Source organism: Kogia breviceps, chromosome 2 (genome assembly GCF_026419965.1).
Source record: "Kogia breviceps isolate mKogBre1 chromosome 2, mKogBre1 haplotype 1, whole genome shotgun sequence".
Classification (NCBI taxonomy): Eukaryota; Metazoa; Chordata; class Mammalia; order Artiodactyla; family Physeteridae; genus Kogia; species Kogia breviceps.
The window spans coordinates 70191722-70219456 of record NC_081311.1 but is presented as its reverse complement, the minus strand read 5'-3'; the positions used below and the strand labels follow the sequence as shown (position 1 = coordinate 70219456).

At 38.2% G+C, this 27735-nt stretch overlaps 1 protein-coding gene across 9 annotated transcripts in view; it reads right to left on the bottom strand.

Moving 5' to 3' along the window:
- Positions 1–27735, bottom strand: part of JMJD1C (jumonji domain containing 1C) — a 315663-nt gene that overhangs the window by 247757 nt on the left and 40171 nt on the right. For 3 of the 9 annotated variants that reach the window (XM_059055379.2, XM_067025526.1, XM_067025525.1), the window contains exon 1: positions 7927–8163. The exons of 3 other annotated variants lie outside the window; for them this stretch is intronic. In XM_059055379.2, the coding sequence (XP_058911362.1) occupies positions 7927–8094 (168 nt within the window). In that variant the 5' untranslated portion in view covers positions 8095–8163. Of the gene's footprint in view, positions 1–7926; positions 8426–27735 lie in introns of those variants that run through there. 3 more of the 9 variants (XR_010838961.1, XM_059055374.2, XM_059055371.2) reach the window with 3 other exon arrangements.

The following is a 27735-nucleotide window of genomic DNA, read 5'->3' as shown; positions in this document are numbered from 1 at the left end:
TCACTGTCAAACCTTGAAACAAATGAAATCAGCAGTATTTGTTACTACCAAACTGCCACCATTAAAAATCAGGCCAACAGTGACAAGGGTAGAAAAATAAAGTATTTATGGTTTACAGCCTAAAAAAGAAAAGGTTGCCATTTCTTTTTTAATTTCTGAAATATTAATGATATCTATTTGCTGAAATTTCTCTTTAACAATGAGGGGTTTATGACATACTTCCTGACACAAAAATTCAAATTGTATTTCTTATTTTTAATTATTTAGAAAATTAGGTATTTATGTTTCATATACATTAATTTTTCAAAGCTCTGGGATACATCTGGACACAATAAAGCAGAACATATCACCATTCTTGAAAATCACTACTGAAATTATTCAAAATTATAAAGCAAAACTCTGCCTTAACCTTAAATAACAAAGAAGAGTGTCAAGAAAATGCCTTAAAAAAAAAAAAAAAGGCAAAGAAATATTACCATGTATATCAGTTAACATACTTTTGGTTCTAAAGAAGAGAAACACCAAGAAAAGCAGACATAAAGTCAATTTATTCTTCCATAATGAAATATCTCATAAGTGAAAAATCCAATAGTTGTATTTAGGCTTCAGAAAACAACATGATCAGCCATATTTTTTCTGTTGCCTTTTCAATTCTGTTAGCCTCTGTATGTCAACTTTGTCCTCAAACTGGTTTACCTTCAAGCAGGAAAATGGCTGTGGCAATTCCAGACTCACACCCACACAATACCCCTTGCCTTCATTCTGACTGGACTTATTTAGGGCCTATACCCATCAGTGTGACCAGAGGAGTTCAATTCCCTGATTGGCTTAGGAATATCCAGGCCCACCCTTTAGTCAAACAACACAATAGACAATTAATATGGGGAAGTAACCACTAAGGTACACAATTCCACACAACAAAAAAAGAGATTCAAAATTAAGAGTAAATAGTCACTGATAATTAAGATGGTTGGTATGAATTAAAGTATACAAGAAATTGATGATATTCATTCATTTATTTGCCATTCAATGAACATTTACTAAACACCTAATGCTAGGTACTATACTAAATATGTAAAGGAGAAACAAAATATGAGTTTGAGAGTTGAAAACATTCTTTGCTCATAACTTACAATTGTCAAAAGTAACACATTAAACCTATAAACACAGGAAAATGGCCTACATACTTTTGATTACGTGGAAATATCCAGACATTTCTACTTTCAAATGCAACGTCTTCCCTATATGAAGCTAACAGTTCTCATACTAAAATGTCTTTAGTCCAATTACCTTAATGAATGAAAACATTCTCTATTTTAAATTAATGGCTTCAAAATACGTGCCAGAATATATCTATGACAGGTCAAAAGGGAAAAAACAAAACACCTCCTTTATTTAATTTTACACAGAAACATACACTTCACACCATTTACTGGGTGGCTATCCACTTTTAAAACCAGCTAGTGGTTACAACTGCACAAGTTATGTGCCACCACAGCTACAGTTTACATACTTATTTTCCTGTACATAAGTCTTTAGGACCAATCACAATATAAATTCAAGGTGGGGGGGGACCTGTATGTACTCAGATCAGACATAAAAGTTTTTCTACCTACCAGCTAAACCAATTTTCCCTATGGTTAACTTATCCAGGTCATACTGAGCAATGAAGTAAAAATCATTCATTCAACACTGTGTGCCTAGACCAGAAATTAGTATTAGCAATATTACACCACCATGATATACACTTTAGATTTACCTAAAGAATTATCCTAACAAAACTTAAAGAATCAAATACTACCAACTCAATATGAAACTTAAATGAAGAGACAGCTAAGCAGAAAAACATAGTTTTCATATTCAAGATACTTACATTTAGAACATATAAGATCTGCAAGGTAACTTTAATCTACAGGTAGTACACAGTTTAGAACAGCTTAAAATCTGTATTACAAGATTAGCTACTCCTCACTAAGTGACTATTAGAAAATTACCCCAAATACAAACAAATTTACATGTTTGGTCTATGAAACACAATACTATGATTTTTTTGTTCCTTTTGGGTACTGAAAAAACCTGATAACATTTTTTAAAGGTTTTTTGGTGGGGTTTTTTTGATGTGGACCATTTTAAGTCTTTATTGAATTTGTTACAACATTGTCTCCATTCCGTGTTCTTGGTCCTTTGGCCATGAGGCATGTGGGATCCCTGCTCCCCAACCAGGGATCGAACCTGCACCCCCTGCATTGGAAGGCCAAGTCCCAACCACTGGGCCACCAGAGAAGTCCTAAAACCTGGTATTTTTTTTTAATTGTAAAATGCTTTTTATTAGACAGAGAGTAATTTTCAAGTTAAAAAAATAGATAACAATAATTGCCATACTTTTCATTTCTCTACAAGAAACTTTCAATCTGAGTTTTTGACAAGAGACTATTAGATAACAACTACTTTTCAAGTAACTTCACATTGATTCATTGTACTTCAAATAAAACATCTGCTTAGAACACTGTTGTTGTGAAAGAGATTTAAAATTATATTACATCACTCATAAAGTAACTTGGTGTGAGCATTTAGAAACTGTGTGCATTTGCTCCTTTCTATACAATAATGAGTCCCCAAAGAACTCTTCAAGATGTTATCAAATTTAGTATTAATGGTAGCCAGGAGTAAAGTTTTATAAGCCCTACAGAAAAATGTTCCATGATTATAAGTAAACCGCTTTTTTTTCAATGTACACAAAATATCTTCATACTTCTCTACTGACATTAAAAAAGAATAAGTTTCTTTCACCAAGAAACAGAAGTTTTTATTTGTGTGTGTTGCCTTTGTTGTTGTACCTGTGTTCTTCTTTTATGTTGCAATCAGGATGTAATTCAGTTCTTAGCATCCCTTCCTGAATTTCTGAATACTTCAGTTAATATTTTCCTTCCTTTATTATGACTTTACTTCTTCCCTGACTCTGTATTTGTTTCAAGCAATATATTAATATAAAGGAGATCGAGGGCTTCCCTGGTGGCGCAGTGGTTGCGAGTCTGCCTGCCAATGCAGCGGACACAGGTTCGTGCCCAGGTCCAGGAAGATCCCGCATGCCGCGGAGCGGCTGGGCCCGTGAGCCATGGCCGCTGAGCCTGCGCGTCCGGAGCCTGTGCTCCACAACGGGAGAGGCCACAACAGTGAGAGGCCCGTGTACCGCAAAAAAACAAAAAAACAAAACAAAAAAATATATAAAGCAGATTGACTCAAAAGGATTCCTGTGTAAAAATAGAACTGATGGAAATATTCTACAGGGAAAAAGAATAACTGACCCAAGATCCAGAGATCCCAAGTGTGAATCTGTTAAGTGTCCATTCTAAGGAGCTCCAGAGCAGTTTCTATTTCATTTGAAACAGGACTGGGTCCTTGGTATGAAAATCTATCAGGTATAATGTACTTCAACTTCTCATTCACTCAGCAAATATCTAAACTCTTATGCAACACAGCACAAAGTCGAGTGCAAAATTCTGGGAATTTTATTCTCAAGGAGCAGACTCAAACACAAACATCACACTCTTAGATTTTAATACGGAAAACTAAAGTTCAAGACAAAAGAAAAAAAGAGGAGTTTGGAAAAGTGGAAACTTTTGTGGGAAAGGAAAATAGAGGATTGCATCAAAAATGAGGAATCCCAGTGGGGAGGTCTCTAACCAGATTAAAAATGATTTTCAATGACATTGCAAAATGTCACGGTAACCTGGGATGTTTTATGAAAACCTGATATATATTTTTTTAAATACTCACACTTTGGATAGGATTAGCTTGAAACAATGATGCAATCACATTAAGCTTCAAGGGAAGGTAGGTAAGTAAGTGACTGAATGGATGGATGAATAACTAAGTAAATAAATAAAGGGCTCTTAAGTTGTGCAAGGGAAGTAAAATGAGCAAAGAGTAAATCAATTTTTGCTCTATAATTAGCATGACAATATTATTCAAAGTTGAATATTATACAACCATACTTGTCTCAACTGTCAGCTTTCCTTCCATAATACTATCAATCTTCTAGAAAGTTCCTCAAAAAGTAGGGCAGTAATAAACATTCCACATGTATAACAAATCAAGAACCTTTCTAAACAATGGAGCTACAAAAAAGAAAACATGCTGAGGGCTCACAATGTATTTTATGTATTTCAGTTTAATCAACAACTTGGTCCTCCTGAATTAAAAGTGTTCAGATAAAGTCTTTTGCTGGTTAATGGAATTCCAAGATACCCTAGAAGATTTTTCAAGCTATTTTTTAGAAGTCACCAACAAGGGCTTCCTGGTTGCGCAGTGGTTGGGAGTCCGCCTGCCAATACAGGGGATACGGGTTCATGCCCCGGTCCGGGAAGATCCCACATGCCGGGGAGCAGCTGGGCCCGTGAGCCATGGCCGCTGGGCCTGCGCGTCTGGAGCCTGTGCTCCGCAACGGGAGAGGCCACAACAGTGAGAGGCCCGTGTACACACACACACACACACACAAAAAGTCACCAACAAAACAGGTGAAATTATACAAGCACAGCTAAGTAAAACTTCTACAAATTAAGCTCATTTACTTAAGAGAGCACATAGCGATATCGCTAAAACTCGTAGCAGGAAAAAGTACAATAATATTAGCTTTAATTTATTTGTATCAAATCATGGTCATATTGTAAAAGAATATTTTTTGCTACCATGGTGTGGTGGGCAGAATAATGCCACCTCAAAGATGCTCATGTCCTAATACATGAAACCTGTAACTATGTTAAACTCCATGCCAAAGGAGAATTAGGGTTCAGATGATATTAAGGTTGTTAATTAGTAGATGGGGAGATTATCCTGGATTATCTGTGTGGGCCCAATATGATTGCAAGGGCACTTAAAAGTGTAAGGGGAAGCAAGAGAGTCAAGAGGGAGATGTGACTAGAGAAAAACAGAGACAAACTGCTGGTTTTTAAGGAGGAAGAGAACCACGAGCCAATGAATGTGGGCTGCTTCTAAAAATGAGACCTAGAGCCTCCAGAAAAGAACACAATTCTAATCACAACTTGATTTTAGCCCATGGAGATCCAGAAGTTAAACCTGTCATCTCCAGAACCATTATAATAATCATTTAGTATTGTTTAAATTACCAAGGTTGTGATAATTAGTTAACAGTAGTATAGGAAATTAATACATGTGGAAATTCCTCATACATAAGACCAAAAATAAGTGACTAACTTTTGAGACCAAGCATCCCCTAAACTACTTTCAAGTTCTGATAATTATCCTTCCAAATCATGTGCCATAAATACATACATATCTGAGATTCCTAATGAACTTGCAGTTTTTAAATTACATATATTTGTAAACAAAATACACAAAAGTAATTGATCAAGCTCCTTTAGGGGGCTTTCCTGGCGGCGCAGTGGTTAAAAATCTGCCTGCCAATGCAGGGGACACGGGTTCGAGCTCCCTGGCCCGGGAAGAGATCCCACATGCCGCGGAGCAACTAAGCCCGTGCGCCACAACTACTGAGCCTGAGCTCTAGAGCCTGAGAGCTACAACTACTGAGCCCACGTGCCACAACTACTGAAGCCTGCGCTCCTAGAGCCCGTGCTCTGCAACGAGAAGCCACGACAATGAGAAGCCCGTGCACCACAACAGAGTAGCCCCCGCTCACCACAACTACAGAAAGCCCACGAGCAGCAACAAAGACCCAAAAAGCCAAAAATAAATAAATGAATTAATTAATTTTTTAAAATAAAGCTCCTTTGGGCTTGATTTATTCTGCAGTAACGAAAGTCTACAACGCGAATTGCATCTTGGTGATGCTAAACTGTCCCAAGTTTAACTTAGAAAATATGAATGCAAAAAAAGAAATATAAGAAAGTTTGGGAGTAACGCTAAATCTGTAGATTCCAAGCTAAAAAACTCAGATTACACTGTAACAACATAATTTTTTTAAGTAAAGACTGTTAAAGGAAAACTGTCGAAGGTTCACATAGTTATAGCTCAAAACACATTTTTGAGGTAAAATTTGCATATAGGAAATGCACAGATATTAAGTGCACAATTCAATGAGTTCTGACATATGTATGCACCCGTGTAATCAACAATAAAGATGCAAAACGTTTCCATCATCTGAGGAAACTCCTTCCTGTTCTTTCCAGTTGATTCCCTCCATCCACATATACTTTTCATTTTTAAATACCCAATTTATTATCTTGCCTTTTCAAATACGGTATTGTGTAAACCCCTCTCCTTATGTCACTTAAATTCCCATACAAAAAAATTTTTAATATATTTAACTTCGATAACTTGACTGTCGCCAATGACATTCATAATTTAACACTATACTTCCCAATTTTCATGTATCTACTAAAACAAAACACAACATTTTTAGGAAAACACAAAATATCATTCTGTTTGTTTTGAAACAATTAAAAAATGCTGACCCATAATCTATCTTCCACATAAAGCCAAGACAATTACGTATCAGAGTAAAAAGAGGAAAAATAAAATCGGCACATGCTTTTTACACAAACTGATTGAATTGCCACAATTTGTAGAAACATTAAGAAATGTTTGGGTTTGTTTTTTTTTTAAGGAAGATTCTCTTTTCTCCTTTTCAACGAGAATAACCAACCAGAATCTCCAAAATTACCTCTATTCTGCAAACATATTTTGCAGTATCAAGTTGACATTAACACACGCCACAAGAAACCGTATCACCGCCTACGTTCATGAAACCGGGGTTAACAAAAACACGCAAAAACTTCAACAAAATTATTAAGATACATATGTACACGTAAATTCGAAATTGTAAACCTGCATATAAACAAAAAGAAAGTTCCCAAATTTTAAATATCCACTGAAAAATTAAATACCCCACAGTACTACCAATAAATTTCATGGATTATGTATTCATAAATCAACCTTTCAAAGCCTAGTCAATGTCATGCCTCTCCTTGGCTCCTTAACTCCAACATGTCCCCCAGTGAAAACGTTACTGGAACACTAACAGCATATCCCATCTCAGAACCTTGCACACTCCTACACTAGTGAAAGAAAACACTAGCAGTGTCACAAGTAAGGAAAAGCAAGCAAAGAAAAAGACACTTTAAGGTTCTGCAGAGTCTTAAACGTTTTAACTTACAATATTTCTTACTTCATTTAAAATCATATAAAACCCAGGAATGGATGACTTTAAAGCACTATTCCCTTCTAACAAAAAACCACAACACTATGGAAAAAACAAACGGAAGGAAAGAAGGGAGAGAGGGAGGGAGATATTAATTTCCATGGCTCTCCAAACCAAAAGTTTTCATTTTCATCGTTTTCTGTTACAAATCCAAGCATCTACTGTAGAAAAAGGTTGAATCAGGGCCCCCGCCACTGCCAGGGCCTTTGACTCGAAAACACACACGAATCCCAGGACAGACTGGAAAACCAGAGATCTGTTTCTTTCCTTTTCTTCCTCCCCTTCAGCAACCTTACGGGATAAGTTTTCAGTCCCCAACGCCCGCACTGTTAAGACTTTCGCACTGAGAGGCAGGTGAAGCTGGCCCCCAACCGCCACGAGCGAGGGGTCCGCCCCCGCCCGCGCAGCACCCGGCTGGCAGCCCCGCCTTTCCGTAAGGTCTCCGCGGCCGCCGGGGCGCCGCAGGGGAAGCCGCGGCCGAATCCCTCCCGGAGAGCGGCCAAAGGGCCCGGGCAGGCACCGGGGAGTCCCGAGGGGGTCACCGCCCCCGCTGGGGAAGCTCCTCGCGGGGAGGAGGCGATCCTGGCAGGGCACGTGGGCAAACCCGCCCAGAGCGCAGGAGAGGGGCGTGACCGCCAGTTGGCCGGGCTGAGCCAGGTGCCAGAGGTAAACCCCACAAGGTGCGGCTGCGAGACCAGGGGTGGGGCTGCGGCCGCGGGCGGGGGACTGAGGGGAGTTCGCGCTCTTACCGCCAGGTCGGGATTACGGCTGTCCCTATGTGACACCGCTCGGATAACCCCCGCTCGCCAGCCCCGCCAGCAGCGTCCGCTCTCCCCGCGCTCCGGCTGCGCCTCTTCGCCGACCGCCAGGCACAGGAACCGCTTCCCCACCAGCTCCGGCCGCGTCTCCACCGCCATAGCCGTCGCTGCCGAAGTGGCTGCCGCCTCCTCAGCTGCCAGGAAATCACCGAAACCCCGCTCCTACCGGCCGCCCATGCCGAGGACAGCTGACCTAGGGAAGGCGGCGGCCCCGCGAGCGAGCGCAGGCTCGGGGGCGCACCGGACGCTCTGCCCAGAAGGGCACAGCGACCTCGGTCTCTCACAGTCCTCACCACTCCCCTGGACTCCCTGACTTGCAGCCTCTGGCTGCAGTTCCACAAATAAAAGAAACGGACAGAAATTTCCACACGGCCGTCTCAGGCCCCGAGGCAGCGCCGGCCGCTACTGCCACCGCGCCGCGGCCAGTACTACTCCGCCTCCCCATCCACTAGCTTGATTGAGGGAGCGCCGTGCGTCTCCTTCCGCCGGCGCGGGCTGGGGGAGGGAGCCGCGGGAGAGGGTCGGAGGAACCACCGCAGACGGAAAGTAGTGCCCGACGCTGCAGCAGCGTCTGCGGGATCAGCCAGGATAAAAAAAAATAGAGAGGGGCGGGAGAAGGGAGTGCAGTCCTTCAGAAACGTAGTGTTTGACGTCCACCTCTCTACTCGTCGCTCCCTGAGAAGTGGGGGCGTTGGGGGTGAGGTGAAAGTGAAGTGTTCTGGTTCCACTCTGGGTCACAAAACAAACTCAAGGTTAAAAGCCGCATCTCCAGAGTGATGTTTTTTTCAGAACACATGGCGCCTGCAGTGTGAGTTAGCCTCAATTTTGCCTGAATTAACAGTCCCGTAGTCCCAGCAGCAAAGCAGAGCAACACTTTCAACTGAAAACTAAGCCCACAGAATTCGGTCACGACAGAAACACAGTCCACGACTTGAAATGAAAATGAAGATAACACTGTCATCCTTTCATTCTTCCTGTTTTGGGACGATACTCATTACGGGTTTGAGCTATTCAGAGATTTACACCTCGCTACTGCTTTATTGTAAGAAAGCCAAACATCCGGTTGAGGGCTTTTTGTCAACATTCTTAAAATTCACAGTCTCTGCACCAATTTGAGTACTTTTAGTACGAGTACATACGCCAAACTCACTGATCAGATAATAAAAACGGAAAGGCTCCGGATTCAGTTGTTAGAAAATACCGTGGAAAGAAAAGGATTTTAGCCAATCATAGTTCAGGAAAATAAATTATGTTTTGTTCCCGTCCAATCATAACAGGACTTTGTAACCGATACACGTACAGATCTCCAACTAAGAACAATTACTCCTTCTTTGATCTAAGCCTTCAATTCTTCTAAATCAAACCTCTATAGATGTCGGAGAGAAGTTCGATTTCAGCATACACTACAGTGTTTTTTTAAAAGGTAATTTTCAAAATCCCAGTTGTGGGTTTTTTTCACGGCCACTAGTGATTACATAAACTCCCAAAATTCTTCTAGTCCAATAAAAACTTTTTCTAAATTTCAGTTTCTTAAAGATTTTTCTAAGCCTCCACACAAAAAAAGTTATTTTTAAAGGAACTTACACTAGAAATTTGAATATTTAAAATAGACATAAGGCTTTTTTTATCTGCTTTCTTACAACACCCAAGCTGAGCTGTTTGAAATGGAAAATACATGGCCGCAGCTAACAGGTTAAAAACCAAAATTGCGAGACAGATTTTAATCATCACTGTCTAATTTTGCTACTTTAAAGATCAAATGTAAAACTGTAATAGATAACAAAGGAAAACCATATCTAGAAATGCATACTTGCAAGTTGAGAGAAGAATTTAATTTTACTTGTGCCATCTTATTTCCAAGTCCACTCTTTCAGTACATACTGTATAAATCACCTTAGCAAATCACCTTGAGAACTACAGACTAAGATTTCTAAAGTCTCAACATGGATTAAGGAGCCAGTAAAATAACTTGGTGAAAATAATCTAACATGTGGAAAGAGTAAAAAGTAAGAAGATCTAAATTCAGATACCAATTTATCAATGACTTGCTTTGTGATCTCTGGCATGACACAATTGCTACAACTGAAATTGCCTGCTTCCTAATCTCAGTGATAGTCTGGGAGGAAGTGAGAAAATATAAAGTCGTTTGAGAAAAGAGATGCACATATAATATGCACATATTTTCATATAAATACCATTCACTAAATTATATTTTTAGAGTATAGGTTGTCCTGTTGCCTTACATAAAACTGCCAGCTGGGGCTTCCCTGGTGGCGAAGTGGTTGAGAGTCCGCCTGCTGATGCAGGGGATACGGGTTCGTGCCCGGGTCCGGGAGGATCCCGCGTGCCAAGGAGCGGCTGGGCCTGTGAGCCGTGGCCGCTGAGCCTGCGCATCCAGAGCCTGTGCTCCGCAACGGGAGAGGCCACAACAGTGAGAGGCCACAACAGTGAGAGGCCGGCATACCGGAAAAAAAAAAAAACAACTGCCAGCTGATTTTAATTTTGTAGGCAAGTTCCTCTAAATGGACCCTAGGAACCCTGTCTATATGTAGAATGCTGTCCTTTCAAGTGCTCTGAAAAGCATGTCAATCAACCAAATCAATCAAAACATTTCAAATGCAACAACAAAAAGGTTTTCAGAAGGCCATAATATCTTCATAACATTTTCAAACATTTTATATTCTTATAACTATATTCCAGAGAGCAGTCTAGGAATCCCTTGACTACAACCAGTACCTAGGGTTCAATGACAACAACAAATCACTAATGTGTGGATGTTTTGCTTTTGGAGAAACTTTTAGTGCATTTTTTTTAATGTAAAATAAAACGTCCTTAAAGGATTTTTGTTTATTTGCTGGCATTTTTTTGCTTTGTTTCAGGGAGTACAGTTGACCCTTGATGGGATTGAACCGTGGGTCCACTTACATTCAGGTTTTTTTCCCTTTAAGTACTACTGTAGTACTACCCCCATACAGTTGGTTGAATCCACAGATGCAGAACCTCTGACACTGACAGCCGACTGTAAAGTCATACTCAGATCTTCTACTGCACTGGGGATCAGTGCCCCTAACCCCCGAGGTGTTCAATAGTCAACTGTAGTTACATTATTTTTGCCAGCAGCTCATAACTGTAAATAACATGGAATAAAAATAAATTTAAAGTCAGACTTGAAACCTTAAAATATTTGTTTGTTCAGTTAGTTCCCTTACATCCTTTACTTTCATAAAGATCTTCAGAAAATGCCAGGATTAGTAACTGTAAGGAAAAGAAGTTATAATACTATAGTTGTAAGTTATAGTACTTCACTATATTGATGAAGACAGTGACACAGAAGTACTTAAAATAACTAAGTTTATAGAAGCTGAAAATTTAGATATATAGACTAGATCTTCTACTCTTTCCATCCCCTAATCCAAATATGTACATTAAATATATCCACACACACACATACACATCAATTCAGGCAAATTTCGTACATCCAATTATCTTAATCTATACACAAGATAAAATGGGGGATTGTTTTGTTTTTTAAAAGTCTACAAAAATTTATTTATAAAATCTACTTGGTTTATTAAAAAACCTGACTTATAAAGGAAGACAATGTATTCATTACAATAAGTGCCACCATTATCCACTTAATTATCAATAATTAGTAGTTCATCAAATTTAGTTTCATAACCAACTAGTTATTAATTTTTTACTTTTTTACTTGGTTTAACTATAGAAAGGGCCAATTATCTGCTCTAACACATACCAGTATCCTGCATCACTATAGGTATATATTTTAAACATCACAGATAAAACAAATAGCTAAAAATGTTTAGTGCATGTACAGACAGTCCCCAACTTAAGGATGGATCGACGTAGAATTTTTCAACTTTAGGACAATGTGAAAACAATATGCGTTCAGTAGAAACCTTACTTTGAATTCTGAATTTTAATCTTCTCCCAGGCTAGTAAGGGTAGTACGATACTCCCTCTTGATGCTGCGCAATGGCAGCAAGCTGCAGCTCCTAGTAAAGCCATGCAATCACAATGGTTAACAGCTGATATACACTTAACAACCATTCTGTTTTTCACTTCAGTAAAGGATTCAATCAATTACATGGGATATGCAGCACTTTTTTATAAAATATGCTATGTGTTACATGATTTTGCCCAACTGTAGGCTAATGTAAGTATACTAACCATGCTGAAGGTAGGCAAGGCTAAGCTATGATGTTCTGAAGATTAGGTGTATTAAATGCATTTTCAATTTAGGATATTTTCAACTTCTGATGGGTTTATCTAGAGGTAACCCCATCGTAAGCCAAGGAAGATCTGTATCTTGTAATAATTTTAGCCACCATTTGTGAAACACTTACTATGTGCCCAGACACTATGCAAAGCACTTTACACATGTAATCGCATGTAAATAAATCTTTATTTTAAAGATGAAGAAGATGAGGTTTACAGAAGTTTAATTAGTTATTTGCCTAGGAATACACATTAAAGAACTGGAATTCAAAACCAGACCTTAAGATTCAAAGCCTCTGTATTATGCTAAAAAGTAACTTAAAAAAAACAGGAAGGTCAGTTGCCAAGTTGTTTCCTCCTTATTTAACACAGATTATCCATAATTGATTTGTTTATTTTACACCTCCTATGTGTCTCACATCCTACAAGTTTCTGGAGATAGGGCCTCTGTCCTTAAGAAGTTCAGTCTATCTGCAAAGATAGACAATAGAAATGCCTTGGTTTGTTTAATATTTAAGGAAGTATTCATGGAATGGAATACAAGGTTAAGTTTAGTGCATTTTAACAAATAATTTTCAAATCTATTATAACTTGGAGGCTTTTATTTACTGCCAAATGTAAAGACTGGATTGGGTTATGAGCTCAGACTATATGAGTATATCTAGGAACTGTGGAAGCCAATGTTAAAATGAAGACAGCCAAGAGTTTCAACTGAATTCTGCAAATGGAAGACCAAGAATAGAATGGAATATAAATTTGTTATCATGCTTATTATTAAACCTTAACTAATACTTATCTGAGTATTACCCTAAGCATTTATTTAAACTGAATTCCTCAACCACATTTATGATAATGATAAAGTAACTCAAATGTCACTTCCTTAAGGAAGCCATCTAATTCCAAGATTATCAAATCTCCAATTATGGATTTTCAAAACTTTTCCCATTTGTCTTAGTACTTATCACAACTATATTTATAACATTTATTGTATAAAAGACTGTTTAATATTTGTCTCCCTTGGCAGACTATAAGCTCCATAAAAGCAAGGACAATTTATCTTGTTCATAACAATACTCCCAGCATCCACTAAGACTTGAGCAGAGTAGATACTCAATACATGTTACTGAATTAACGAATGAACATCGCAAAAAATGTACCTTTTTCTAAGTCCAACCCAACTAAGAGGAACTTAGAAACTCTCAATTGAGGGTCATAAACAAGAGTTCATGTTCTTTCTATAGGGTTATTCATCACCTTTAAAACAATGTCTTACATACATTATCTCATTTCATCATGGAAGTACAATGTAAAGCCTTCATAAAACTTGAGCTTCACCAGAAAAGCAAGGTGGTTCCTGAGGATAATTTCTAAAGAAGAGATACAGAGAAAGGGTTACAATTCACAAGAAAAACTTTCACTGTACCAAATTACCAATTTAATGCAAACCCCAAAATGATCCTATAAGTATATATGCAAAACACCAGTCTATTCTTAGTATTCCAAAGAGAACAGTCTCAGATAATGTCTCTGATGGAGGTAACATACAAACATAACTTTCTGACTGTCTTCTTGATGCCACGTGGAAGGAGCAAGAGGGAGAAAGACAAAAAGAAGGTGAAAAGAAAGGAAGGAAGGAGAAATAAAGAAATCTCTACTGGGCCTCCACATTTGTTACCTAGTTTCCAATTTAAATTCTGGATGTGCAGGAGCCTACCATTTCTTTTCAACACGTTTCTATTAAAAATGAGACTTCAAATATGATTTTCAATGATAATTTTTTTAATTTAGAAAGAATGAAAATAATAGCACTGAAAATTTCTCATTATAGAATGAGCAACTATAAGAAAAAGAATAAATGAAAAATTGCCATTGAGCATACAGCAAGAGTCTTCCCTGGGTGTCCCATAGGACTTCTTGTTTGCCACCCCTCACACAAATTCTTCCACTATTAACTACCATTAAAATATGCATATGCTAGGGTTTCCCTGGTGGCGCAGTGGTTGGGAATCTGCCTGCCGACGCAGGGGATGTGGGTTCGTGCCCCTGTCCGGGAAGATCCCACATGCTGCAGAGCGGCTGGGCTCAAGTAAATTTAAAAAAAAAAAAAAAAAAAAAGCATATGCTAGATGGCAGTTTGCACTTTGCATCTTCAATTGTTACATTAGCTCCTTCATTTATCAACAGGTCAGGTTCCTAAAGGGTTATGTATTACTCTCACAAGCCTTCACTATTACCACGTGTCAGTAGTGGCAAAGCTAAAAATCCCAAAGAATGGCTCTGTTTATATCCATGAAAATTAATTAAGTAAAAGAGCGTCTATACTTGTATTTAAAGCTACAAATGAGGGAAAGTCAAAGTAAAACCTAAGCTAAAAAGTGGCCTGAGGAGATCCCACATGCCGCGGAGCAACTAAGCCCTTGCACCACAACTACTGAGGCCGGCAAGCCTAGAGCCCGTGCTGCGCAACAAGAGAAGCCCCCACCCACCGCAACTACAGAAAGCCCGCGCACAGCAACGAAGACCCAACGCAGCCAAATAAATAAATAAAGTTAATACTCAAAATCTCAACATGCTTACTCCACTGAAGTTCCTCCTCACAGATGAAACTTCACGGTCAAGTACACACAGCTCTGAGGCACATTTCTTAAATTAATGGCATCTGGCTTCAAAGAAACAAAACCAAAACAAAACAAGACCTAGCAGTGAAATATGGGAAATCTTTAGCCATTCTTTTCTTTGGCATATTCTAGAAAAAGCCACATGATTGCATATAATGAGACTTATACTACAGAACATAAATATCCAATAAAAATAAATTACTCTATATAAAGGAAAGCATTGTCTTCTGGCTCCACATGTGCTTCACTATTACATATAATTTATTTATTCAATTAAAGCGTATATAAAATAGTGTTCCAATTCCAAGGTCTATGTTCACAGAAGCTCAGTATTTGGAAGGCCCTAGATTTTTTCTTTAAAAATCAAAATTGACACACATAAAAAAGAGACCTGGAAAAAACTGTACTTACAAACTTAAAATTCAAATCAACATCCCCAACACATTCTGCTACTTCAGGGCACATTTTGATATTATCTAAGATTAAATGGCCAAGAGAAATATTCAGAAAACTAGCCAACTTCTCTTTTCACAAAGTATGCAAAAACACTTAGATTAAAACTGGTCAATCTCCATGCCATAGAGCCATTTACAAATGGGTATTTTAATATGTATATCTCAAATATAGCAAACTTAAAATTATCAGTCACATAATGTAATTTAATGAAAGAGCAAGAGTTACCGAAGTCTAAGTTACTTCTACTGCTAACTACTGTACACTTTGGGCAAACCCCTCTGCTTCTCTAGGAATCATACATAAAAAGTAGAGGCTAACATAATCAAGTTCCTAAAAATCTGCTTCTAAAGCTTCTAAATAAGCCAGCAAGCAGCAAAGTACACTCTCCTGATACATGCTAGGTTCAAACCTGAAAAATGTTAAAGGATTGACAAAAGTAATTTTGCTTAGGAAAACAAATGTTTTTAGCCAGAAAGTTTCTATCTCAAAGCTCTCACAGAAGATATACATATCAATCATTTAATACATACAAACTTAATAAGACAGACCAAAAGACTTCCCAATTAAACAACAGTTTTTAAACACCCTTGCAGAATCGCTTCTTTCTTCTTCTCTCCAGATTTGCTCTTAAAACTATCATATTAAAATTACCTAGCAGAACTAACTCCAAATGGAGGAATTTTTGAGATACTCTGCATTACAAGTAACCTTTATATTAGAAACCTCTGCCTTGCATGCCTTTATATTCTTCTTTGTTTATAATGGCTAAAAATCCATTTTTCAATTATTCTAATTACAAAAATTATCTTAAAATCAATTGTTTCATTTGCTTTTCACAGCTAAATTTTCATGGATGTTTCTTTCCCCACTTGTACTTTGTTTTTGATATTCACTAGTTTTAAGTTTTTATACAAATATGCTAAAATCTTTGTTCTGACCTTAAGCCATGCTTAGAAAATACACAGGTATTCTTCTGTACTTTCTTCTGGTAGTTTTATGATTCAAATTTTTATCATTCCCTCAAATTGGAGGCTAATATCTACCCCTGAGAGAGGGACAGGAAATCATCCTGGCCCCAAACAATAAAGGTCTACTATTACAGGGGAAAAGCAGGATTACTGAGAAGAGAAGGAAACAGAGCCTGTCTAAAACTAACGCTGATCTAGGACAAAAAATAAGGCCTGATGCCCACCACCACAAAGCTAGAGTTCCCAGGGCCCTAGCCTACCACGAGCTCCCAGTAATAAGTAACAGCATGCTACTAGTAGAGAAGGAACAAAAGAGTACAGAGAGAGCCTCTCTGACTCTCAGATATACAAATAAGGCTTAAACATAGAGGTGGAATAAAAATATTGAGTTAAACTTTCCAGCAAATCAACTCTCACCTTAAGCATGAGGTGATGATAGAAGTATTTACAGTTGAGGATACACTGAAGGTAACCAGAGCAACAACAACAAAAAACATAAAACCTCATCAACTTCAAGCAAGACTGATTCAACCCATGTTAACAGCTTAATGGAATAAGAGTCATGCCTACTTCTTGGCATAAATACTGTATACTTAAATCTCTATTACCTTGCCAATGATAGCTGGCATTCAATCAAAAATTATAAGCCTAGCCATGGGGGTGACTTCCCTGATCACCAAGGCAGTGCCTGCATGTTGGGTTACCATTATCTGTTCTATAAATTATATAAAAACATGTATTTTTGAAAATGAAATGCTGAAAACGAGAACTGCAGTAACAAATTTTAAAAGCCTTTGGCTGGCTCATCAGGCTTAACACAGCTGAGGAAACAATCAATAACCTTGAAGACAGGTCAAAAGAAATTACCAAAGCTGAAACTAAACAGGAAAAAAAAAGTGGGGAAAAAATCTACACAAATAGAACAGGAGGGAAAGTCTCAAATTCATTTAATGAGGTAAGCATTACCCTGGATACCAAAATCAGACAAAGAAATTAGGAGAAAAGAAAACTCATTATCCCTCATACATGTAAAAATCCTCAACAAAATATTAGCAAATCAAATTCAGTAATTTATAAAAAGGATAGGGCTTCCCTGGTGGCGCAGTGGTTGCGAGTCCGCCTGCCGATGCAGGGGACACGGGTTCGTGCCCGGGTCTGGGAAGATCCCACATGCCACGGAGCGGCTGGGCCCGTGAGCCATGGCCGCTGAGCCTGCGTGTGTCCGGAGCCTGTGGTCTGCAACGGGAGAGGCCGCGACAGTGAGAGGCCCGTGTACCGCAAAAAAAAAAAAAAAAAAGGATAACACACCACAACCAAAGCAGGTTTATTCCAGGAATGCAAGTTGATTCAACATTAAAAGATCAATCAGTATAATTCAACAAATCAACAGACTAAAGAAGAAAAATGTGATAGCATCAACAAATGCAAAAAATACACATTTGAGAAAATCCAACCCTCATTCCAGACAAAATTATCAGCCAATCAGGAAGAGAAGGGCACTTAACCTGATAAAATGCATCTACTAAAAAATTACTGCTAACATCATATTTAACAGTAAAAGACTAAATGTTTTCCCCCAAAGATTCAGAACAAGGAAAGGACATCAGCTGTCATCATTCCTATTCAATAAGAACATACTCAAAGTCCTAGAAAGTGCAATAAGAGAAAAGAAATAAAAGGCATACAGATTGGAAAGAGAAGAAATAAGCCTGCCTTTATTTGCAAATGGCATGATTGTCTATATAGAAAATCATAAAGTACCTTCAAAAAAGCTTCTAGAGGGGCTTCCCTGGTGGCGCAGTGGTTGAGAGTCCGCCTGCCAATGCAGGGGACACGGGTTCCTGCCCCGGTCCGTAAAGATCCCACATGCCGCAGAGCAGCTAGGCCCGTGAGCCATGGCCGCTGAGCCTGCGCGTCCGGAGCCTGTGCTCCGCAACGGGAGAGGCCACAACAGTGACAGGCCCGCGTACCGCCAAAAAAAAAAAAGCTTCTAGAACTTTAATAAATGAGTTTAGTAAGGTTGCAGGATACAAGATCAATATGCAAACATCAATTAAGTCTCCATACACTAGAAACAAAAAGTTAGAAATCCAAATTTAAAACCAGTACCATTTACAATAGCACACAAATAAATAAAAATATGTATAAATGTAATAAAATATGCACAAGCTCTCCATGCTGAAAACTACAATGTACTGATGAATGAAAGAAGACCTAAATAAGTGAAGAGATATAACATAAACATGTATTAGTAGACTCAATTAGCCCCAAGTTGATCTATAAATTCAAAGTAATCTCAATCAAAATACCAGCAAATTTTTTGATGCTGGCAATCAACGAGTTGATTCTAAAATCAGTAAGTTAAGGTAAAGAAACTGGAACGGGGGCTTCCCTGGTGGTGCAGTGGTTAAGAATCCACCTGTCAATGCAGGGCACACAGGTTCGAGAAGATCCCACATGCCATGGAGCAACTAAACCCGTGCGCCACAACTACTGAGCCCGCACTCTAGAGCCTGCGAGCCACAACTACTGAAGCCTGCATGCCTAGAGCCCGTGCTCCACAACAAGAGAAGCCACTGCAAGAGAAGCCTGCACACCACAACGTAACCCCCGTTCGCTGCAACTAGAGAGAAAGCCCGTGCACAGCAACGAAGACCCAATGCAGCCAAAAATAAACAAATAAAAATAAATTTTAAAAAAATTTTAAAAAGAAACCAGAACAACCAAAACAATTTTTTTCACAACAATTTTGAAAATAAAAAACTAAAAGACTCATAGTATCTTACCTCAGGACTATACTGTAAAGCTTCATTAATCAACTCAGCATGACATAAGCAAAAGAGTAAACAGATAGGTGAACAGAACAAAATGGAGAGTCCAGAAACAGACTCATATACATATAGTCAATTGATAGACAAACATAAAAAAGTAATTCAATGGAGAAAGGATAATTCCTTCAACAAATAGTGCTAGAACAATTAGACATTCATACACCAAAAAAAGAACCTTGATCCATCTCTCATACCATACACTAAAATTAATTCAAAATAAATAAAAAACCTAAATGTAGAATATTTGAAAAGCTAAAAAACTTTTAGAAGAAAATACAGAAAATTCTCAGGACACTGAGTTAGACAAAGATTTCTTAAAATCCATAAAACCCATAAAATTAAAAATTAAACATTGTTGAAATTAAAAATTCCTCTCCAAAGGTCACAGACTAGGAGAAGATATTTGCAAAACACATATGTGATAAAGGATTGGTATCCAGAAAATTTAGAGAACTCTCAAAACTCAATAATTTTAAAAATTTTTCAATGGGCAAAAAATTTGAACAGATACTTTAACAAGTAAGATATACAAATGGCAAATAAGTACGTGAAGATACTCAACATCACTAGTTATTAGTGAAATGGAAAGAAAAACTATAATGTGATACCATTACATACCTATTAAGATGGCTAAAATTTAAAGAAAAAGAAAACTGGCACTATCAAATATTGAGGAGGATGAGGAGCAATTAGAACTCTCATACAGTAGTAGCTGGAATGAGTACAGAATGGTAGAGCCACTTCGCGAAACAGCTTGGTAGTTTCTCATAAAGTTAAACTTTTCATATAACCCAGCAATCCCACTTTTAGGTATTTTTACCCAAGTAAAATCAAAACCTATGTTCACACAAAAACCTGTTCTCAGATGTTTATAGAAGTTTTATTTGTAATTGCCAAAAGCTAGATGCAACTGGCTCAGCTGGGGAATGAACAAACTTTGGAATGCTATTCAACACTGAAATAATTCAATATTTCATATACATGAAATGAGATGAATGAACCTCTGCAGTTCAGGGGTCCTCAAGTCCACCCTAATGCTCAATGATTCACTAGACTTATAAAACTCAGAAGAGCCACTTTACTCAGGGTTGCAGTTTAATATAGCAAAAGGATACAAATTACAATCAGTAAGAGGAAGAGGGGCGTAGGGCAGGGTCCAGGAGACACCAAGCTTCCAGCTGTCCCCTCCCAGTGGAGTCGTGTACACAGTGCTTATTTCCCCCAACAAGAACTTGTAATAACGTGCATGGACTATAAGCAATCAAGTAAGTTCACCCGAGGCTCAGCGTCCAGCATTTTTATCCGAGGTCTGAAACACAGGTAGGGGTAACCATCTGCATGGCTGACTTTAGTCCCAGCTCCTCTATAGGTCAAACTGATACCACACAGCCCAAGGCCTCCACGCAATTATCAGCCACAATGTCAGGATAGGCAATCTGGGGTGGCCAAATGCCCCCAAGTAAACAAAGACACTCTTATTAAGCAGGACATTCCAAGGGCTTATAAAGTTTACCTCCCAGGAGCTGGGCAAGGCCAAACCTTAGGCAGCTTTGGGTACAACTGAGCGACTTTTACTCAAAACACTTCTGATACCACATGTGTGCATTTTTTCCTCACACCAACTAATTCTCCAGCTCTACAGACACCAATTAGGTGTCCTACAATTCACTTCAATATTGACATTAACTACTCAGTCAGTATTAGACTCCTCAGGCTTTTGGGTTCAGTCTCACAAGACAGCCACTTCAGATGCCAGTTGCAAGTACTGGGTCCCCAAGTTACCCATACTTCTGTTCAACTTGGCTACAAGGTCAAGGCGGGGGAGCTCCCATAAACCCCACCCCCTTTCGGGTACATTAATTTGCTAGAATGGCTCCCAGAACTCCAGAGAAAACTTTACTATTACCAGTTTATTATAAAGGATACAAGTGAACAGTCATATAAAAAGGCACATAGGGCAAGGTCCAGATGGCTCCTGAGCACAGGAGCTTCTGTCTCCACAGAGTTGGGAGTGTGCCACCCTCTTAGCGAGTGGATGTGTTTCCCAAATCTGCGCTCTCCAAACCCCACTGTTTCAGGATCTTTATGTAGGTTCTACTAAATAGGCATAATTAATTAAATCATAGGCCACTGGTGACTGAACTCAATCTCCAAACTCTCTCCCTCCTTGGAGGTCCAGGGATGGAGCTTAAAGTTCCAACTTCTAATCACATTGTTGGCTCCTCTGGCAACCAGCTACCATTCTGAAGCTATCTAGGGACCCATCAAGAATTCATCAAGTCAGACCTCGTTGGAAAAGGCTTATTATGAATAACAGAAAATGTTCCTTTCAAGGGTTTCTAGGGGTTCTAGACCAGGAACCAGGGACAAAGACAAAGTATGTATTTTTTACTATGTCAAAGGAATGCTATTCCTTTACTACACAACCTCAAATTCATTGTACTAAGTAAAAGGAAAAGCCCAAAAGGCTCTGAAGTATATGATACCATTTATACAACATTCTTGAAAATGCAAGACTACAGGGACAGAAAATACACCAGTAATTGTCAAGGTCTGGGATGCAGAGGGGGAGAGCTTGTCTACCAATGGGCACAAGATTATATTTTATGTCTTCATTGTGATGGTGGTTACATAAATACATGTGCTTATCAAAACTATACACAGAGAACAATGATTTTTACTGTTTGTGAATTATACCTTGATTAACCTAAGACAACCAGTAATATAGATACAGTCACCTAAAACAATTTCATTCTTTAAAAGTGGCAAGTATAAATATTAGGTAAATAACAAAACACGTGCCTTTCGTAAGTAGAGAGCAACAGAAAATTGGATCTTTGCTCTATAGGTTCTTTATAAAATTTATGCATGCACACAGCCAAAGGAAAACATTTTTATTCATCGGCTGGCAGGATTATGGGTGACTATTTTTCTCTTCTACTTCAAGTTCCATTAATATTGTCTGCATAATAACAAACAAAATAAGCTTCATGCTCTTGTACAATCATCTCTCCCTGAGTGTGGGTAGGACTCACAACTTGTTCCTGACCAATGAAACATGGCAAAGGTGATGGGATATCACCCCCATGATCATGTTGTTTTAAATAGCAAAGGTGAAAATAATTTGCAGATGTAATTTAGGTCCCTAATTGGTGGCTTTAAATTAATCAAAAAGGAGATTTTGCCCGGGTGGGCCTACCTGATAAGGTGAGCCCTTTAAACAAGGGTCTAGACGTCAGAGACTTTCTTGCCAGCCTTGAAAATGCAAGTCAACCTGTGTTCTACAGTCGGAAGGAAATGAATTCAGGCAACAACCATGTGAACTTGGAAGAAGAGCCAGTCTCAGTGACATCTCAGCCCTAGCCAACACATTTGATTTGCAGCCTTGTGAGTCCCCAAGCAGAGGACTCAGCTTAAACTGTGCCCAGACTCCTGATCCATGGAAACTGTGAGAGGATAAATCTGTGTTGTTTTAAGCTGCTAACTGTGGCAATTTACTACACAGCAATAGAAAAGTAATCCAGTAATTAAAATTATTTTCTGGAGAATCTTGGCTTTAATAATGGCTCATCTCAAATTACAGGAAATGTCCTGTTCTTGTTAGACACTTCAACTTTTCACCAAAGAATATGAACCTTAACACAAGCTTCACTGAATAATGGTTCAGATTTAATCAGTAACACAGAGGACCTGTATTTCAGCAAGTTGCCAGCAAATAAAATCTCAATTCACTCCTGCCCAGTACCTGGGAAAAGCTCCACACAAAACAATGCTTACAGAGAACTGTCTGCAGGATGCTTCATACAGTCCATCTAGTTACTCTAAAACTTAGAGTCGTTGGGGAGAGGGAGAGCAGTTAATAGCAAAATCTCTTAAGACAAAAAAAAAAAAAAGCTCTAAGGAAGTAGATGACTATGGTATTTTTTTTTCATTATGAGCACATATTAAGTTTTATTTCAAAATTTCCACAAGAGACCTAAAATGACTTAAGTCAACTCAAAGATTCATTCCAATTAGAGACATCCAGTAAAAACAACAGCAACAACAAAAGCAGACTACTTACACTAATACAAAAAAAAGAATATTTTGTTAAACTATTAAACTTTTGCCTGATAATCAATAGAGACAGAAGCTAGTTTCTCAAAATGTTTAATTCCATTAGACTGAATGTAATTTGATTATAATACACTTTATCAGAAATGCTGATTTCTTCCTAAAATATTGTGAATTTTGTTACACAACAGTTATATCCCAGACGAGGTTTGAGACAGTTATTCTTTATCACCCTTTGTTTCAAAATTTTTTAAAGGTTAGCATTTTTATTAGCCTAGGGGTAATTGCCCTAAGTCTCAAGTTGCTAAAATAGAAGAGTTTGATTTTTTTTAAGTTTAAAATGGTATGTTTAGATACTAAAATGGGCTACTAAAGGAAATTGTGAAATACCCTTCAAAATTTTCAAAAATAAAATAATTTATGGTCTTGTTTAAAGTCAAGGAAAAATATTAGGTGACTTAAGGTGTTTTCTAGCTCTATGTCATAAACAATTTTTTTTTAGAATTGTATTTATTTTTTTATACAGCAAGTTCTTATTAGTTATCCACTTTATACACATCAGTGTATACATGTCAGTCCCAATCGCCCAATTCATCACACCATCACCCCCACTGCCACTTCCCCCCTTGGTGTCCATATGCTTGTTCTCTACAGCTGTGTCTCAATTTCTGCCCTGCAAACTGATTCATCTGTACCATTTTTCTAGGTTCCACATATATGCGTTAACATATGATATGTTTTTCTCTTTCTGACTTACGTCACTCTGTATGACAGTCTCTAGATCCATCCACTTCTCTACAAATGACACAGTTTTGTTCCTTTTCATGGCTCAGTAATATTCCATTGTATATATGTACCACATCTTCTTTATCCATTCATCTGTCAATAGGCATTTAGGTTGCTTCCATGACCTGGATATTGTAAATAGTGCTGCAATGAACATTGGGGTGCATGTGTCTTTTTGAATTATGGTTTTCTCTGGGTACATGCCCAGTAGTGGGATTGCTGGGTCATATGGTAATTCTATTTTTAGTTTTTTAAGGAACCTCCATACTGTTCTCCACAGTGGCTGTATCAATTTACATTCCCACCAACAGTGCAACAGGGTTCCCTTTTCTCCACACCTTCTCCAGCACTTTTTGTTTGCAGATTTTCTGATGATGCCCATTTTAACTGATGTGAGGTAATTCCTCATTGTAGTTTTGATTTGCATTTCTCTAATAATTAGTCATGTTGAGCAGCTTTTCATGTGCTTCTTGGCCATCTGCATCTCTTCTCTGGAGAAATGTCTATTTAGGGCTTCTGCCCATTTTTGGACTGGGTTGTTTGCTTTTTAATATTGAGCTGCATGAGCTGTTTATATGTTTTGGAGATTAATCCTTTGCCACTGATTCAATTGCAAATATTTTCTCCCATTCTGAGAGTTGTCTTGTTTGTAGTTTCCTTTGCTTTGCAAAACTTTCAAGTTTCATTAGGTCCCATTTGTTTATTCTTCTTTGTATTTCCATTACTCTAGGAGGTGGATCAAAAAGACCTTGCTGTGCTTTATGTCAAAGAGTGTTCTCCTATGTTTTCCTCTAAGAGTTTTGTAGTGTCCGGTCTTACATTTAGGTCTCTAATCCATTTTGAGTTTACTTTTGTGTATGGTGTTAGGGAGTGTTCTAATTTCATTCTTTTACATGTGGCTGTCCAGGTTTCCCAGCACCACTTATTGAAAAGACTGTCTTTTCTCCATTGTATACCCTTGCCTCCTTTGTCAGAGATTAGTTGACTGTAGGTGCATGGGTTGATAACTGGGCTTTCTATCCTGTTCCATTAATCTATACTTCTGCTTTTGTGCCAGTACCATATTGTCTTGATTACTGTAGCTTTGTAGTATAGTCTGAAGTCAGAGAGTCTGATTCCTCCAGCTCCATTTTTTTTCCCTCAAGACTGCTTTGGCTATTCGGGGTCTTTTGTATCGCCATACAAATTTTAAGATTTTTTGTTCTAGTTCTGTAAAAAATGCCATTGGTAATTTGATAAGGACTGCATTGAATCTGTAGATTGCTTTGGGTAGTAGAGTCATTTTCACAATATTGATTCTTCCAATTCAAGAACATGGTATATTTCTCCATCTATTGCTATCATCTTTAATTTCTTTCATCAGTGTCTTATAGTTTCCTGCATACAGGTCTTTTGTCTCCCTAGGTAGGTTTATTCCCAGGTATTTTATTCTTTTTGTTGCAGTGGTAAATGGGAGTGTTTCCTTAATTTCTCTTTCAGATTTTTCATCATTAGTGTATAGGAATGCAAGAGACTTCTGTACATTAATTTTGTATCCTGCAACTTTACCAAATTCATGGATTAGCTCTAGTAGTTTACTGGTGGCATCTTTAGGATTCTCTATGTATGTAGTATCATGTCATCTGCAAACAGTGACAGTTTTACTTCTTCTTTTCCAATTTGTTTTCCTTTTATTTCTTTCTCTTCTTTGATTGCTGTGGTTAGGACTCCCAAAACTATGTTGGTGAGAGTGGACATCCTTGTGTTGTTCCTGATCTTAGAGGAAATGCTTTCAGTTTTCTACCATTGAGAGTGATGTTTGCTGTGGGTTTGTAGTATATGGCCTTTATTATGTTGAGGTAGGTTCCCTCTATGCCCACTTTCTGGAGAATTTTTATCATAAATGGGTGTTGAATTTTGTCAAAAGCTTTTTCTGAATGATTGAGATGATCATATGGTTTTTATTCTTCAATTTGTTAATATGTTGTAACACACTGATTGATTTGCGTATATTGAAGAATCCTTGCATCCCTGGGATAAATCCCACTTGATCATAGTGTATGATCATTTTAATGTGTTGTTGTATTCTGTTTGATAGTGTTTTGTTGAGGATTTTTGCATCTATATTCATCAGTGATATTGGTCTGTAATTTTCTTTTTTTGTAGTATCTTTGTCTGGTTTTGGTATCAGGGTGATGGTAGCCTCATAGAATGAGTTTGGGAGTGTTCATTCCTCTGCAATTTTTTAGAAGAGTTTGAAAAGGGGGGTTAGCTCTTCTCTAAATGTTGATAGAATTCACCTATGAAGCCATCTGATCCTGGACTTTTGTTTATTGGAAGACTTTTTTTTTTTTTTTTTGTGGAACGCGGGCCTCTCACTGTTGTGGCCTCTCCCGTTGCGGAGCACAGGCTCCGGACGCACAGGCTCAGCAGCCATGGCTCACGGGCCCAGCCGCTCCGCAGCATGTGGGATCTTCCCGGACTGGGGCACGAACCCGTGTCCCCTGCATCGGCAGGCAGACTCTCAACCACTGCACCACCAGGGAAGCCCTTATTGGAAGACTTTTAATCACAGTTTCAATTTCACCACTTGTGATTGGTCTGTTCATATTTTCTATTTCTTCCTGGTTCAGTCTTGGAAGGTTATACCTTTCTAAGAATTTGTCCATTTCTTCCAGGTTGTCCATTTTACTGGCATAGAGTTGTTTGTAGTAGCCTCTTAGGATGCTTTGTATTTCTGCAGTGTCTGTTGTAATGTCTCCTTTTTCATTTCTGATTTTATTGATTTGAGTCCTCTCCCTATTTTTCTTGATGAGTCTGGCTAAAGGTTTATCAATTTTGTTTATCTTCTCAAAGAATCAGCTTTTAGTTTTATTGATCTTTGCTATTGTTTTCTTTGCTTCTACTTCATTTATTTCTGTTCTGATCTTTATGATTTCTTTCCTTCTGCTAACTTTGCTTTTTGTTTATTCTTCTTTCTCTAGTTCCTTTAGGTGTAACGTTAGATTGTTTATTTGAGATTTTTCTTGGTTCTTAAGGTAGGCTTGTATAACTATAAATTTCCCTCTTAGAGCTGCTTTTGCTGCATCCCATAGATTTTGGATCATCCTGTATTCATTGTCATTTGTCTCTAGGTATTTTTTCATTTCCTCTTTGATTTTTTCAGTGATCTCTTGCTTATTTAGCAACGTATTGTTTAGCCTCCATGTGTTGGTGGTTTTTACATTTTTTTCCCTGTAATTCATTTCTAATCTCATAGCATTGTGGTCAGAAAGGATGCTTGATATGATTTCAGTTTTCTTAAATTTACTGAGGCTTGATTTGTGCCCCAAGATGTGATCTATCCTGGAGAAGTTCCATGTGCACTTGAGAAGAAAGTGTAATCTGCTCTTTTTGGATGGAATGTCCTATAAATATCAATTAAATCTATCTGGTCTATTGTGTCACTTAACGTTTATGTTTCCTTATTAATTTTCTGATTGCATGATCTGTCCACTGGTGTGAGGTGTTAAAGTCCCCCACTATTATTGTGTTACTGTCAATTTCCTCTTTTATAGCTGTTAGCAGTTGCCTTATGTATTGAGGTGCTCTTATGTTGGGTGCATATATATTTATAATTGTTATATCTTCTTCTTGGATTGATCCCATGATCATTATGTAGTGTTCTTCCTTGTCTCTTATAACATTCTTTATTTTAACGTCTATTTTATCTGATATGAGCATTGCTACTCCAGCTTTCTTCTGATTTCCATTTGCATGTAATATCTTTTTCCATCCCCTCACTTTCAGTCTCTATGTGTCCCTAGGTCTGAA